Source organism: Paroedura picta, chromosome 11 (assembly GCF_049243985.1).
Source record: "Paroedura picta isolate Pp20150507F chromosome 11, Ppicta_v3.0, whole genome shotgun sequence".
Lineage (NCBI taxonomy): Eukaryota > Metazoa > Chordata > Lepidosauria > Squamata > Gekkonidae > Paroedura > Paroedura picta.
Window position 1 is genome coordinate 19929818 of NC_135379.1, and position 16640 is coordinate 19946457.

The 16640-nt window shown below is 45.4% G+C and overlaps 1 protein-coding gene across 1 annotated transcript; it reads left to right on the top strand.

Annotated features, from left to right (window-relative positions):
* Positions 1-1427: 1427 nt before the first annotated feature.
* Positions 1428-5793, top strand: FZD1 (frizzled class receptor 1). Its single transcript, XM_077302906.1, has one exon. It carries the CDS (start codon positions 1907-1909, stop codon positions 3740-3742), a length of 1836 nt encoding a protein of 611 aa, XP_077159021.1. The 5' UTR covers positions 1428-1906; the 3' UTR covers positions 3743-5793.
* Positions 5794-16640: the final 10847 nt, after the last annotated feature.

The window sequence follows — 16640 nt, forward strand, 5'->3', positions numbered from 1 at the left end:
AACCTGTGATCACCCGGATCACAGTTCTTTTAGTTATACTCCCTCAATCGTTGAAATGTTTTCCCACTCCATTTCAAGGGTATTACCACTACTGTTACCCCTGACCTGAGGAGCCCACTCTCTTCAGATCTGGGCAGTTAAGCAAAGTTGGCTCCAATTCGTATACTATACGGCAGACCAACAAGAAAGTCAGGGTTCCTATGGAGAGTTTCTGTCTCCTTGAAAACCCTCTGGGGTTGCCAAAGGTTGGCTGCAACTCAACAGCAAAAAACAGAACAAGAGGGAGAACTACTGTAAAAAGCAGTACATGTTAGAGATTTTCCATATGGACCCACAATCCAATTCCACAAGCCAAGGAAATCTGTGTGTTTTGAGTAGGAAAAAAATGCAAAGAACATCCCTAAATCTCTGGTGACAGACAAATACGAGCAAGTCCTGTTTTCCTGCCCCACCCTATCTGAAGGCACTGGAGCAAAAAAGATGCCAAACCAGCAGTCCCAACATCGCAGGCACCTAACCAAGTTGTTAACAAATTGTCACTCGCCTATTTTGAACCGTCTGGATTGTGCTGCAGCAGGATCTCCTGCATGCCTCCTCAAAAGGAAAGGGGACTCACTCCCTGCCTAGTGAGTGTGTTTGGGGCCCGGACTTTCAAAGTCCCTACTTGTTTCCTCTTCCCTTCCCCCGTCCTATTTGCTGTCTTGCATTTCAGAATCTGCCTTCAGTCCCTCCCCAAATGCAGACTGTAACTTGGGGGGCAGGGGGAGGGCTCTCGTTTACATTTTAATTTCTGGGAAGAAGCTGTGACTTCATGTTTGCTTTTCAAAAAAAATAATAATAATACTGAATAGCGACTTCATGCGTCACCGGGGTGGGGGAGCGCAGATGGGAAGAGAGCAATAAAACAAGCGCCAAGGAGCCTCAAAGGGGTTTTCGGCATCAGGTTAGAATCATCATCACTACAAATAAAGTTTTCGAGTTGTGGTGGTGGCTGATTTGCTCCAATGAAAGAGAAAAAAAAAAACCCAACAAAACAGTTCCTCGCAAACTCCTGAGCGTCAAATCACCAGCTCTGGACTGAAGTCCTGGCCCGCCTTCTTTTTGAAAAGTATTCCTGATGAGTGGTAACTGCAAAGAAATTAAAAAAAAAAAAAAATCAAAACCAGAAACCGACCAGCCATCGTCGGCCCTCTCCTATTCATCCCCGGCTCGCACCATATGGGGCTATTCTCCTCCCCAGGTTTCCCTTTCTTCTGGGAAGGCGAAGGCCGGCGGCGGCGGCGGCCTCTTCACAGCCACCCGCCCCCTCCCCTCCCCTCCCCTCCCCTCCCTCTCCTCGCGCCGCGTCCTGGAAAAGTTGCTGGGAGGGATGGGGAAGGGTGGGAGGGAGGGAGTTTGGGGCGCCCGCCGCCACCTCCTGCGCTTGGAAGCGAGAAGCGGTGTTGGGTGACGGTCCCTTACGCAGGCAACTTCGGCGTCGGTTTCAAGGCTCCTCCCTTCTGGTGAAAGGCAGACTGCGGGGCGCCTGGAAACCGTTCGCGGGAGAGAGAAGGGCTTGAGGGATTGCCACAAATGGTCAGGCGGCAGCGGTGGCGGAGGAAGAAGGGAAGGCGGCTGCCGAAGCAACAGCACCAGGAGCAGCAGCGGCGGGCTCGAGAGCAGCGGGAGCCGCGGCGCGCTCTGCCTGGCCGGCCGCGGAGAGTCGAGCGCCGGCGGCGGAGCGGAGGGTCGTGCCGGGGTGGCCCCCTCGCGCCGGCCGCCTCCTCCTCCTCCTCCTCCTCCTCGCCGCCTTCCCTTCATGAGTCTCAAGTTTGAGCTGGCCAGAGAAGGCGACGGCGAGGAGCAGCAGCCTGGCTAGGGAGGCGCGACGGGCGGCGGCGAGAAGAGCGGCAGGCGCCGGCCAAGTATGGCTGAGAAGCGGGCCGGGCAAGTTTGCAGCGGGGCGGCCGCAGGAGCAACAGCCGCGGCGGCTGTGGCGGCGGGCGGGCGTCCGGGCCGGCTGCTGCTGGCGGGGCTGCTGCTGCTGTGGGCGGAGGCGCCGGTGCTTCCCGCGCGGGGCCAGCCTCAGCCGCCTCCTCCTCCGCCGCCGCCTCAGCAGCAGCAGCAGCAGTACAACGGCGAGCGGGGCATCTCGGTGCCGGACCACGGCTACTGCCAGCCCATCACCATCCCGCTGTGCACCGACATCGCCTACAACCAGACCATCATGCCCAACCTGCTGGGCCACACCAACCAGGAGGACGCGGGCCTGGAAGTGCACCAGTTCTACCCGCTCGTCAAGGTGCAGTGCTCGGCCGAGCTCAAGTTCTTCCTGTGCTCCATGTACGCGCCCGTGTGCACCGTGCTGGAGCAGGCGCTGCCGCCGTGCCGCTCCCTGTGCGAGCGGGCGCGCCAGGGCTGCGAGGCGCTCATGAACAAGTTCGGCTTCCAGTGGCCCGACACGCTGCGCTGCGAGAAGTTCCCCGTGCACGGCGCCGGCGAGCTGTGCGTGGGCCAGAACACCTCCGAGCGCGGCACGCCCACGCCCTCGCTGGGGCCCGAGTTCTGGACCAGCAACCCCCAGCTCCGGCCCGGCGGCGGCGGCGGCGGGGCGGCGGGAGGGGGAGGGAGCCACCTAGCGGACAGGGCCGGCCGCTTCACCTGCCCAAGGGGCCTCAAGGTGCCCTCCTACCTCAACTACCGCTTCCTGGGCGAGAAGGACTGCGGGGCCCCCTGCGAGCCCGGCCGCCCCTACGGGCTCATGTACTTTGGGCAGGAGGAGCTGCGCTTCTCGCGCACCTGGATCGGCATCTGGTCGGTGCTCTGCTGCGCCTCCACCCTCTTTACGGTGCTGACCTACCTGGTGGACATGAAGCGCTTCAGTTACCCGGAGAGGCCCATCATCTTCCTCTCGGGGTGCTACACGGCCGTGGCCATCGCCTACATCGCGGGCTTCCTGCTGGAGGAGAAGGTGGTGTGCAACGAGCGCTTCTCGGAGGACGGCTCGCGGACGGTGGCCCAGGGCACCAAGCGGGAGGGGTGCACCATCCTCTTCATGATGCTGTATTTCTTTGGCATGGCCAGCTCCATCTGGTGGGTCATCCTCTCTCTCACCTGGTTCCTGGCCGCTGGCATGAAGTGGGGCCACGAGGCCATCGAGGCCAACTCGCAGTACTTCCACCTGGCTGCCTGGGCTGTGCCTGCTATCAAAACCATCACTATCTTGGCCTTGGGGCAGGTCGATGGGGATGTGCTTAGTGGCGTCTGCTTTGTGGGCATCAATAACGTGGATGCCTTGCGTGGCTTTGTGCTGGCGCCTTTATTCGTTTACTTGTTCATTGGCACCTCCTTCCTGCTGGCTGGATTTGTGTCCCTCTTCAGAATTCGGACCATCATGAAGCACGACGGTACCAAGACAGAAAAGCTGGAGAAGCTGATGGTGAGGATAGGCATCTTCAGCGTCCTCTACACAGTCCCTGCGACCATTGTAATTGCCTGCTATTTTTACGAGCAAGCTTTTAGGGAACAGTGGGAAAAGAGTTGGTTTGCTCAGAGCTGCAAGAGCTATGCCATCCTGTGTCCCAATAATCATCACCACCCTCCTATGAGCCCAGACTTCACGGTCTTCATGATCAAATATCTCATGACCTTAATTGTAGGCATCACTTCGGGCTTCTGGATCTGGTCTGGGAAGACGCTCAATTCCTGGAGGAAGTTTTACACCAGACTCACCAACAGCAAGCAAGGGGAAACGACTGTGTGAAATTCACACGGCCAATTAAGGATAGCAGGCAAAAGGACTTTGGCTGTGTCTGCCCATTGTCCCAGCCACAGAGGGAAGGGAGATGCTCACACAGCCGTTCCTTGGACTCTCTCTCCCTCCCACTCCAACCTCCTCAGCCTTCAAGGACCTGAAGGGAAAGAAGCCGCGGAAAGGACAGTCCTTTTTCTTCCCCTCGTCCTTCAGCTGGGACTAAGCTTGCTAAAAAGTTGGGGATGTGGCTTTGAGATAGTTGTAAATAGCCTCTGTAAGATTTTGTAAGTATATTTGTATTTAAATTGCAAAGTTCTCTTTCATAATTATTTAGAACTTTTTTAACCCGTTTGCAGACTTCTTTTTAAAAAGCCAACGTTCCTCTTTCTTTTCTTTTTTTAAGCGAGAGATGGGAGCAAAGGAACCAAAACAGCCCTTCCCCCCCCCTTCGGCCCACTTGTTGCTTTTCAAATCAGTGGGTTCCAAATCAAGGCTGACTTTATTTTATAAGTGGTTGAATTGTAATACCCAAATAGTTGGCATGTTGCCCCCCACTGATTACAGCTGAACAAGTGATCTTTGAGAAGTTGCAGGCCCTCGATTCCCTGTCTGCTCCATAACAAACACAAGCAAGGAATGGAGGAGGCTAAGCCTTTTCTTTCTCTGTATGGCCTGGGGAAATAAAGGAGGAAGCAGTTTTACCTGTTCCAGTTCCTCTGTGGGAGGGGCCTGGGGGTGGGGGAAGGGAACCATATGCTAGTCAATTGCATTCCTGCTAGTAGGCAAACTTGGTGAGCCCTAGCTAAAGGTGTGACCAGTTTTAAGACACATGAAATTAAAAGGTTAGGAATAAGTGCTTCTCCCCCAGCTTTATCTGTATAGTAGTGTGTCTGATAGTTTTAAGAACTGCCCCAGATACCTAACTTTTAACTTTTGTATACTATACCATTTGCTTTTTAAGCCACGCAAAAGCAGTCCCTCTTTTCTTCATTCTGCAGAAGTGGAACTGTTTGGTTGCAATTTATGTTCTGGAGCTGGGCGGAAGGGAAGCTTGGAAGTTTTCCTAGTGATTTGGTGTTCTTAAACAGAATGCTTTTAGCAGTTTTGCTGCAGGAGAGTTACCGAGGACTCAGCGTGGCTAAGAATAAGGGGGAAAATATAAAAGGTTTCGGCAGTTTGGTGTATTCAGATTTTCAAAGTATTTATAACATTAACATTTCTTTCTAGAAGCCTTTGAGCTGCTGGGGCTTAATTCCTTCCTGTTAATAGTGATTGAAAAGCGTAATAATTCATGACAGCAGTAAAAAGAAATACAAACTGAATGAGAGGCTGTGAGGCCCAAACAATCTACAAGTGTGACATTTCAGTGTATTAATTTATATGTAAAGCTAAGAGAGCCCAAATGTTACTGGTCTGCTCTATCATTCTAAACCAGGGGTAGTCAGGGGCTCATGGGAATTGTAGTCCATGGACATCTGGAGGGCCGCAGTTCGACTACCCCTGTAAAACTCTTACAGGTCCTATTTCTTTACCAAGTTTATAAAGATGCATCAGATTCTCTAAACTGTTACAGGCCCTATTTCCTTAACAGGTTTATAAAGATGTGTCAAACTTAACTGGCAAAGGCATTTTAATATTTAATCCTTTGTATGGCAAAAACAGACTTTGCTGCTTTTCTGATTGTACTGTTTCAGCCTTTTTATATAAGCACCTGTCAAATATTATCTATGACTTACCATACCCTAGAATGCATAACAATGTGAATTTGATATGCGTTTCTTTCTGTTCACTATCAAAATCATTTATATTTATAGAGGAATAGAAAGTTTATATATATAAATATATATATATAAAATACATATTTTTAATTTCTTTGAAATAAATTGAGGTTTTGTACAAAATTACCTTGTCCTTTTAAAAATTCTTCCGGGAAAGTTAATACATACTTGCTGTACTGTTTTAATATTAAAGCTGCAGGGCTTATTTAAGTAAAAACTGAAGAAGAGTATGCACTGTATTGTTATAATTAAACACCTCTCTCTGTTTACTTTTGTACTAAAGCAGGCTGTGTACAATTAATGAGAGAAATACTGCTGCTGATGGTGAGAAAATTGTTTTTCTCTCTAATAGAAGTTTTAAAGCTTTCGGTTATTTGTTTCTTTAACATAGCAACTAAAAACCCTCTTTCATGCTAGTCTTGCTCCTTTAATACAAGTGAAAATATTCACACTAGCAACGTCATTTTAGACTGATGTGCTTAAAATACTAGAAGACCTCTATGGAAGATTCTTTTAAGCTGTTCTTTTGTTGCCTTGTAGCGTATTTTTATGCAGCAAGCAGTGTGGCAGACTTTTGAAAAAACCTATATATTCCAATTTGGGACGGAAGGGGGAGAAATCCTTTCATTCTCGCAACGGTTCATCAGAATTCTATTTGCATTGAAACTCTTGGTAAAGCTTATTCCAGCCATTAACTGGGTAGTATTTTTAGTCTTATTTTGTTGCCTGTAGGAACACAGTTCAAATTTCGCAAGGAGAAAAACCAGGTTAACAGCAAGATTCTGTCTTACCATACCAGCCGATATTTTAAAAGAAACTCTGCTAGCATTAAAAAGAAAACACCCAGTGTACTTAAACAGTGAACACTCTTCAATAGAAGTCAATTAAGGCAGAATATTTTCATTTGATGTATAGTTCTGCTCTGGTTAAATGAATTTTATAATTTTAACTTATTAGTTGTTTGGACTGATCATTGGCCTGAAGCTACATTTATGTGTGTATCAGGGAGTTACAGCAACGGAAAATCATAGCTGCAATGCCATGAGTCTATTTGGTTGTAAGTTCCACTTAGAAAAGAAAGAGAGCAAGCAAAGGATTTTGGAGTATCTGAGTTCCAAAATCAACAGCGTTGCGTTTCATGAATTCTCTGTTTTCTTTTATACATATCTTACTCTGGGTGTTTTGTACAAGCTTCTCATTCATAATTTCTCTGATTTGTGTATGACCTGAGAAAGAGACATACAAATCTGTCTTTTTATGGCCATTTTGTCATCAGGGTTTAACCATTGTGAAAACTATATATAGGAGCAGCTGAAGGAATGGAGGGGGAGACTTAAAAGGTGCTTCCCATGTTTGAGGTGGCTTTTCAAGCCTTCCGTTCCCCAATCATACACATTGCAGTATAATCTGGTTCTGTGAATATTTGTCAAATATTCAGTTTTTCTTTCCGCGAGCAGAAAGCCAGGCTCACTTGAGAACCTGCTTTAATTAGCCCTCTACAGCATGTTGCTTGCGGCACAATAGCCTGGGCAGGCAGATGCTGAGCCCTAATTTATTCCATTGCAATGGGGCTCCGCATTGTCAGCTTCACTCCTGCTTTACTCTTGTGTGCAAGCCACTGCCCTGACGAGTCTCACGGTCTACATTGCTGGGATTTTAATTAGCTGCAATCCTGATGGTTTCCTGCCCAAGGGGAAAAGCAGCTGTTTACAAACAAAACACATGTAGAGCATTTCTATATGTGTTTGACATAGCTTTCATAGCTCTTTCCCAGTCAAAAGGTGGCACTTCCTCTACCTTGAATCTATTGATATAGAGAGGTGATATTTTGCCCTGAAACTAAAAGCACCACTCGCCAAGTATGCAATGCCCATTCATTTCAGGGTAGCCCCTTTTGTTGCACAAAGTCTAAGGTGACTAGATTGTCCCACTTTTGGAGGGACATCTGGGGGTACCTGGCAAATTGTACTTATGTTGAAATTAAATATATATATATATATATAACAATACTATTTTTGCATTCTATGCGTTCTATGAAACTTTGTTGCTCCATATAGACCACATTTTTAATCAAGATCCCCCCCCCCCCCCCGGTCAATGGTGTCCTGCTTTACCAATGTTAGAATCTGGTCACCTTAACAAAGTGTCACTGTATCTTCAAGGGAATGCACAACACAGACATGGCATTTTCAGTGCTCGGGTGTCTGGAGCTAAAAGCCTTGGAATGTTTACCTGGCATTGTCATCTAATAACCACAAATTTTTAAAGTCATGTTTTGCCAAAAGCACAACACCCATTTTGAAAAGTGAGACAGAAACTAGTTGAGATTGGAGATTCCATTAATATTGGGAAGAATGCAGTCCAGCTGAGCCAAGTTGCCCCTGTGCATAGGACGCCTTCCCTTTCCCTAATGCTGTGCATATAACACACACAAATGTCCTACTGTGCAATCTGAGGCATGTTGACTCAGCAGAGCTTCCCCTCAGGGTGAAGTGTGTAATATATTGCGGCCTTATAATGCAATCCGAAGCAGGGTTGCACTCTTCTAAAGCCATTGACTTAAAAAGGTATAACTGCTCGGGATTTCTTAATTTAGTCATTCTGCACCACAGTGGCTTAGCTCTAGGACTGCACTGTTTATTTTCAGAGCTTTAAATGGATTGTGAAGAAGCAGTGCTCCTTAACTATGATAAGTTGCCAGTGAATGCCTGAGCATACAAAAACACAGTGCCTAAACACAGGTTTAAATTGACACGTGTGTTTTGGCTTCTCGATTAATAGTAAATTCAGCTACGCTGGTAGCCAAGCTGAGGCTGCCAAAGGCAATTATTTGTGTAACTGGTCCGCACAACTTTTGAAAGGTTTTCAGCTGTGTGCTGAGCCATACATGTGCTGCATAGAGATACCTATTCATGGCTTGAGTGGAGGCTAGGAGGCTTGAGTGGTGCCATAGGCACACGGGCCCAAAACATTTGAAATGCACCATTACCACTCTAAGGGTGACCAACATGCTATATCAGGCTTCAGAATAGTTTGGGACATTCCAAGAAACGTTGCCAGTTAGATCTTTTGATCTGCTACTTTCATCACTTCCCCTGTAAAATGTACTCTCTATGTCCCCAGGAAAGAGGCAAAGGACCAACTCTTGCACATTCATTCATTCATTCATTCATTCATTCATTCATTCATTCATTCATTCATTCATTCATTTATATACCGCCCTCCCCGGGGGCTCAGGGCGGGTTACATAAGAACAAAGAACATGCTCAGAGAAGTGTGAAGGGCAACATGTTCCCCAACATAGGGTTGATTCATGACTTTTTCCTTTTCATGCTACATAGGAAGTATAAGATATCCACAGCAGACTACCCCTGCAAGTCCTCCTTAGCTTTTAACATCAGCTGTAATAGAATTTATGGAATGTGGGCAGTACTGGGAACTCCTAGTTTCACTGTGCATATTGGATGCATGTTGATTTTTAACTGAATGCTTCGGTTCCCTATTCTATTAAGGACATGCTTCAGTTACATGTTGGGAATTATTCTGCCATGTTGGTGTCCATGTGCAGCATTCAGCAACTCCCAGCAACTACACAGTTGTACTGTGTATTTAGCTGGGCAGTTTAAAGTACTAATTGTGGTGTCTTCCACACAAAGGCGAGCTTTTGTGGTTTCCTCATTGCTGATGTGTCTGCAGAGAAGTTGGGGCAGCAACATGGTCTCCACATGGCAGCTCTCACAGTTCTCTGCCCCGATTGCCTGGAAGCACCACTCTGGACTTAGTAGAAGCCATCGAAAACAATAATAGGTATCAAGCTGTTGTCATGGTTACAGCAACAAATGCAACCAATATGATAAAATAGTCTTGTGACACCTTAAAGACTAAATTTCCAGGAGAAAATGGCATGTTTAGGTAAACGGAGGTTGCTCCAGCCTAAGAAGACTTGATGAACTCTCCCAAGGCTGGACAAAGGCTATGAACTTTGCTCAGTAGAATGCCTGGATAAGCCAATGTCAAACCTCTGGAAGGAAAATATGTAGCCTGCCCCTAAGGGTGTTTACTGAAACTTAAACACAATTAATTTGATCAGGATTATCTTTCCAGTAAGTATGATTGTGTCCTTGGTTTTGAAATTAAGGAAAAGGGCAGATGGCAAATTTTGGTCTCTTTTAATTAATTGATGAAAAAATCAGGAGTTATTGAGATCTTGATTTTGTTTAAATACAGTAGATCAACTGGCTGGCAAGGACTTTTAACCAAAGACAATCGAATACTCTGTTAGATTCCACTATGTTGCTCAAAGAATGTTCATTCTAACAAACAAATTCTGTTTGGATTCCTGGCCCCAAGGAAGTCCAATTGGCCTGGTGGAATGGCCTGCCAACCGTTTCGGCACTGGAGGTTTTGCACCAGGGTGCAGGCTGGAGTTTGAGTTCGGGCAGGTTGCCCTGCCTCTTCCTGCTCCCACATGGAGGAGCATGTGGCCTGGTGCACCTCATCCACCCCAGATTTGTGGTCCCGCCTGGCAGCTGTGGTAGCAAAGTTCCCAGTGCAGAAACAGTCCTAAGATCAGGGCCTTGCATGACTTTAAATAGTTCTGCAGGGCTTGCAAGATGGATTTGTTCCACAGGGCCTATGTTTGAGGCCTAAGAACAAAACCTTTATAGTTGCTGGCCTCCCTGCCTACAACCCTTCCAGCTGAAGTACATCTGAGTGAACCTCTTATTCCTCCCCACTGCATCTTACTTGGAGAAAGAGGCCGCTGGAACCATTGTTGATATTTGATTATTATTTTAAATTTTTAAAACTTCATATTTAAAATTTCTGTGCACGTTCATTTTAAATCTTCTATATATTTTAAATTCTTTGTAAGCTGCCCTGAGCCTCCGGGGAAGGGCAGGGTATAAATGTAAAAATAAATAAATATAATTAGTATAATATCTCCTATATAAAACATTACTATGTTTATCCAGGCTGAAGGAAGTAGATTGATGATTAAAATATGATGATCACTCCCATATTAGCAACCTGATGTCCCCTGGCTAACGTGGGGCGGTTAGTCGGGTTAGTTAGTGCTTGCCTGTTGCCTAACATCGATAGTGTGAATTGGTTTTAATGGTTTTAACTATGGGTTTTGTTGTAATTTTTATCGTGTAAACCACCATGAGCTGAAGGGAACGGCGGTATAAAAGTTTAATAACAACAACAACAATAATAATAAAAATAATAATAAAATGCTAGTTTGGTGTATTGGTTAGGAGTGCGAATGCTGGCAGGGGCTCATGGGAATTGTAGTCCATGGACATCTGGAGGGCCGCAGTTTGACTAGCCCTGGTCTAATGACTGACTTTGGACCTCATGTTGAACCAGCATAGAAGACAGCCTCTTATTTCTACAGCAAATCCAAGATCCATACTTGGAATTTATTATTCAGTGGTAGAGCACAGCATTAGACGATATGCATGCGCTAGGTCAGGGGTTCACTCTCCAGTTGAAGGGGACTGAAAAAGAACTCTACCAGAAATCCAGGAGAGTTGCTGTCAATATCTGACTGCAGTGGCTTGACCAATGGCTTGACTCATCAGTACAGAACTGCACATGTCAATATGGAGGTTTATATTGGAAATGTGCTATAACATGCTTTGCACGTGACTAACACCTCCCAGAGAAGAAAAGTAGGAGCTAGGATAAATTAAGCACATGTGCAAAGCTGCCCTCTAGGAACAAAGCACTCCAGTCCCTCACTTGCATCCACAATCCTTCTATAAACAGCTGATCTTGAGCTACTGCTAATCAGTACGGCATAAGCAAACAGAGATTATCTGGTTGCTCAGAGTCAAATAGTGCTAAGTATTACTGATAAAGCAGCTCTTTATGGAATGATTTAAGATTAAGAAGGGGAGGGAATCTCTCTCAAGTTTTGTCCTTGGGAAACTAGAAAGCCGTTTGTAATCTACCGCAGTGTCAGTGCGACTTCAGTAATCAACCAAACCACTAATTTTTTCAAGGTGAAACTGCAGGGTTTCTGTACAGTACTTTTATCAAGGTGAAACTGAAAGGTGTTTTCAAGGTGTTTCTAAGACAATCAGCATGTTATAGAACAGGGGTAGTCAACCTGTGGTCCTCCAGATGTCCATGGACTACAATTCCCATGAGCCCCTGCCAGCATTTGCTGGGAATTGTAGTCCATGGACATCTGGAGGACCACAGGTTGACTACCCCTGTTATAGAAGATCCTTTAGGGAAAAAAATATAAATTATCAGACTTCTGGAATAATGTCTTGGGGCTGGTCACGGAAAGGAGATGCATTCACTTCCTCTACATGATTGTGCACAGTTGTGGATGTCAGTGGAATTGCTGTACACTCCAGTACAATTGCTATGCTCTCTGCACCTGCTGAGCATTCATTGTTAAAACATATTTCCACTTTGTTGATTGAGCGTAGGATACGACCTCGTGTCATGACCATGCTGAGATCTTAGCACTGGGCTGTCCAAACCCCACCTTTCTAACAATAAGCAGTCAGAGTAACATACAGGCAAGCGCATTCCTTCGCCCCAATGGTCTCAACAAGAAAACCAATATGCAAAGAAACTAGAATGCACATTGAAAACAGTGGCTGAGCATCACAACAAAAGCCAAATCAGCATCTCTTTAGAACGTGGAGGGAACAGAATGGTTTTCACTGACTAAGCCAAGTGATCTCTTCTGGAAAGGGAATTTTCATAGTCAGGTGCCACTAAAAGTAGTCACCGTTCCTGACGCTAAGTATACACTGAGCAAGTCTTCCTCTAAAGTTTTTAGAGGCCAATAGTATCGATATGCTAGGAATGAACTCCATAAATGAACTCCCCCTCCCCCTCACTGGCAGTCTTCAAGCAAAGGTTGGATACACACTTTTCTTGGATGCTTTAGGATGCTTAGGGCTGATCCTGTGTTGAGCAGGGGGTTGGACTAGATGGCCTGTATGGCCCCTTCCAACTCTATGATTCTATTCTATAAATGAACCAGTTGTAGCAAGACAGGCCCTTCAAGCACTTCCACCATACCACAAGGTCATAAGTCCCAAGTCACTAGACTGGGATAGTCACCCCCAGCACACACACACAGAATAGTAACATGTCACATCATTTTTCTTACCATACAGGGCCAGATCCCTGCCCAGGAGGCAGTGGCAGTGTTGCTGGGGGTCAGCTTTCTCTTCCTATCTGCCAAGTTCAGCCCTTCTCTCAGCCCTTTGCCTTGGTTTGTTGGCAGGCCCAACATCTTCATGTTGCAGTCTTTTTTGGCACACTGGGCAAACAAGATTGTGTAGCTCTGTAGTAAACTGTAACTCGAGGTAGCCCTGGCCACATTTTTTTGCCACTTGGGTAGTAGTAGTAGAAGAAGAAGAGTTGGTTCTTATATGCCACTTTTCTCTACCCGAAGAGACCCGAAGTCTCAAAGCAGCTTACAGTCGCCTTCCCTTTCCTCTCCCCACAACAGACAACCAGTAAGGTGGGTGAGGCTGAGAGAGCCCTGACATGACTGCTTAGTCAGAACAGCTTTATCTGTGCTGTGGCAAGCCCAAGGTCACCCAGCTGGTTGCATGTGGGGGAGTGCAGAATCGAACCTGGCATGCCAGATTAGAAGTCTGCATTCCTAACCACTACACCAAACTAGTGTTTATTAGGCTTTGACGTGGGACAGCATAAGCCCAGGCACACATCAATTTAATGACAAGAAAACCAAGTAAATATGTAATGACTTCTGAGCAAAAAAGAAAAAAGGAAAAGAAATCCTTTTCTCCTATCCTCTTCCCCAACGTTCCCCTATTATGTTATTGAAGACTGGGGCAATCTTTTAATTGCTGTTGGTTTTTATTGTTTTGCTTTTTTAATGGTTCAGTTAGCTGTATGTGTCTTTTTAAACTTATTGTAAACCTTCTCGAGTGCTTCTCATTTTTTAAAGAAGGTTGGGATATAAATCTTGTAAATAGATAAGCATATAGTTAATGAAATTTCAGTCGCCTTCCTTTTGTGCTGGTTTTGTCCACGCAAGTCTCGAATCTATGCTTATCTCTTCAGATAGCGACCTCTTCGACTTCTTTCAGGCAATTGTATAGAAACCTCCCTTCTCCATGGAATGTCTCTGAGGACATTCCTCTGGGATTCATAGCACTCCAAGCCTCTTAACAAACAATGCCCTTTTAAACTTTATGTATAATCAGACCCACCCTGCTGTGGATCCAGAAGACTCCAAGAAACATTGAGACTGAGAGGGATCTGGTGCTACAGAGAAAGAAAACCTTCTCTAATTCCATTGGCAGATTTCTGTTGTCATTAAGATGACTGAGAGTAGCTATACATTCTTGGAACAACTGTGTTAGATTACCAGTATGACGTAGTGTCACCATGCAGATAACTATTTATTCATGCCTTATCCATATTCAATTTGATATTGCTTATTTGCATCCAAACAAAACAAAATAAAGGTTAAAACCTCAACCCAAAAGTGGAATTGGATACCTAAAAAGTTGTGGTTACAAGCTTACATTTTAAAAGATTACACAAAATAGATCTTTTAATATTACAGTGCACTTAAATAATTCAGTTAAAAGAAAATGGAACTTTAGGCCATAGAGGTCACACATTGTGCAGTACGCATTACACACAATGCAGTATACTCTTAGTAGCTCTGATGGAACCAATAAACCAATGAAGCTGGACGAGATATGGTTTGGCCACACAGGTCTTCTTCATTTAACACCACATATAGACTGTCTTGTGGCGCAGAGTGGTAAGGCAGCAGAAATGTCTGAAAGTTCTGCCCATGAGGTTGGGAGTTCAATCCCAGCAGCCAGCTCAAGGTTGACTCAGCCTTCCATCCTTCCGAGGTCATTAAAATGAGTATCCAGCTTGCTGGGGGGTAAACGGTAATGACTGGGGAAGGCACTGGCAAATCACCCTGTATTGAGTCTGCCATGAAAACGCTAGAGGGCGTCACCCCAAGGGTCAGATATGACTCGGTACTTGCACAGGGGATACCTTTACCTTTAACTTTTATAGACTGTATGAAGGAATTTCTATCTTAGTTAGCCATGTAAGGTATTGTGGGGATATCCCATCATATATACTGTGGCACAGACATATTCTGTGGGAGTATTACATCTGCCTCCTGATCTTCATAGCCACACCAAAGTGAATGAGAGATGGTATAATTACACTGAATACAACAGGCTCTTCACCCACAAGCAAGTGTGTGCGTGCTGCACTTTTACTGTTCTGGCCTTTCTTGCACTCCTAACCACTACAGTACTATGGCTGCCCTCAGTTCTGGCAACCAAAGTGGGGTTGAATCAGAACTTGGCATCATCTCCCAGCAATTGCCCATCGTTTTACCAACCTCCATTCCAACCTTCATTCTACATTTTTTTAAAGCCTTGAAGCCAGACTGAAATGAGGCCAAATAATTGGCTAATCCAAAAGTGTGATTGTGATGAGATATAATCTGCTGGCAGATGTGCTGCAAGAATTCTTCTGTAAATATAATTTCACAATAGATGTGTTTTTCCTGTATCGGAGTCACTTGTGTGATGGGTGGGGATAAACTAAACAATGAGCATAGCAGCTGCTCTGCCCACTTTGGAGTTTTTGTTGTTGTTGTTCTCTGCACACTCTGCTGTGTATTGAGTTCCTAGCTCACCCCAGTCTGGAAATTTTGAGCTTGTGGACTGAGCCCAGAAAATGGACTCAAAAGATAGTTGTACCCACGTCCTCCAAAAATGCAACTTTTGTTGATTTAACAAGATTTGTTTTAAAACTGAGGTGCATTTGTGGGAACCAAACTGAGTTTTCCTTTTATATGGGATCCACATGGAAAACAGGTTGGGATAGGATAGATATGATGATAATTATGTTGAGTTACCCCATCTAAACCCACTCTCTAACCATTAAAAATGTTAGGTGAGAAATTGTGCCACAATTTCTGACATCTGGTTTCAAGACTGCCTCTGTTGTTGCCATACAACTTCCTTGTGGGGATCAGTTTCCTTCTGCCATAAAGGCGTTATTAAAATACATCTGAATACATTCTCAACGCTGGTTTTTCTCCCCCAGTTGTATATATATAGCCTTTCTCTGAAGTCTTAGCGTTTTACTGAAGTCATGCTTGTATTGCTAAGAGGGCTGTGAAGAAGGAACTGAGCTCTATGGATTTTAATTTTGGAGAAATATTCCCAAGTCTTTATCGTCTTGTTTATATGTTATATTTTGAGATAAGTTTTATTTACGATAACAACCGAGTCTTCTGACAACAAAGACAACAAAACTACAATAATAACGATCAATTAGAACACAGATATGCACAAAGTATCTTTTATGTGTAATCAGCCAGGCAAAAACATGCCTCTAGGAAGAAATTCCAAAAACGAGACAAAAAGGATATTGTTTTACAGCCTTTCCAAAAGATGAGTGAAGAATAGTGCCTCAGTTCTACAGCGAACATTCCAGATAGTTACCTGTGTTAGGCTGTAGCAGCAAAACTAAACAGGAGTACAGCAATGTTGTAACAAGATTTATTCCAGCATAAGTTTTCCAAGAAGTGAGCTCTGATCCATGAACACTTATGATGAAAAAATGTTTTAATATTTAAGGTTCCATTGGCTTTCTGCTCATTGAATAGTCTTGGGCAGTGGTCCCCAACCTGCGGTCTGCGGCCCGATGGCAGGCCGCGAAGGCCAGGGCGCCGGGCCATGGTTCCCTCTCCCCACCTCCCCCGCAGTAAAAAACTTCCCCGGGCTGCAAGCTTGCGGCCCGGGAAGCTCCTTACTGCAGGAGGGGGGGGGAGAGGGAATCAGGGCCGCGCCGTGCATCGTGCATGCGTGGCCCGGCTGCGCATGCGCGCTGCGCAGGCAGGGCAGTTGCCTTGCCGGTCCCCAGCCGGAAAAAGTTTGGGGACCACTGGTCTTGGGGATCCAACTTTTGAATGGCAGATGTTCATATATAATTGATCAGAAGACCTACACAGAACCTCTAGTTAGACAAGAAAAACGATAGAAGATGGACCCATAAGAAGGAGTAAACAGGATAGTGTAACACGGGACACTGAAGTCTCACAGTAATTCTTCACATTTTCTCCAGAGAAAGAA

Bases quoted from the DNA above. Each gene is read 5' to 3' on its own strand.
- FZD1 (XM_077302906.1), top strand. From the start codon at position 1,907: ATGGCTGAGAAGCGGGCCGGGCAAGTTTGCAGCGGGGCGGCCGCAGGA.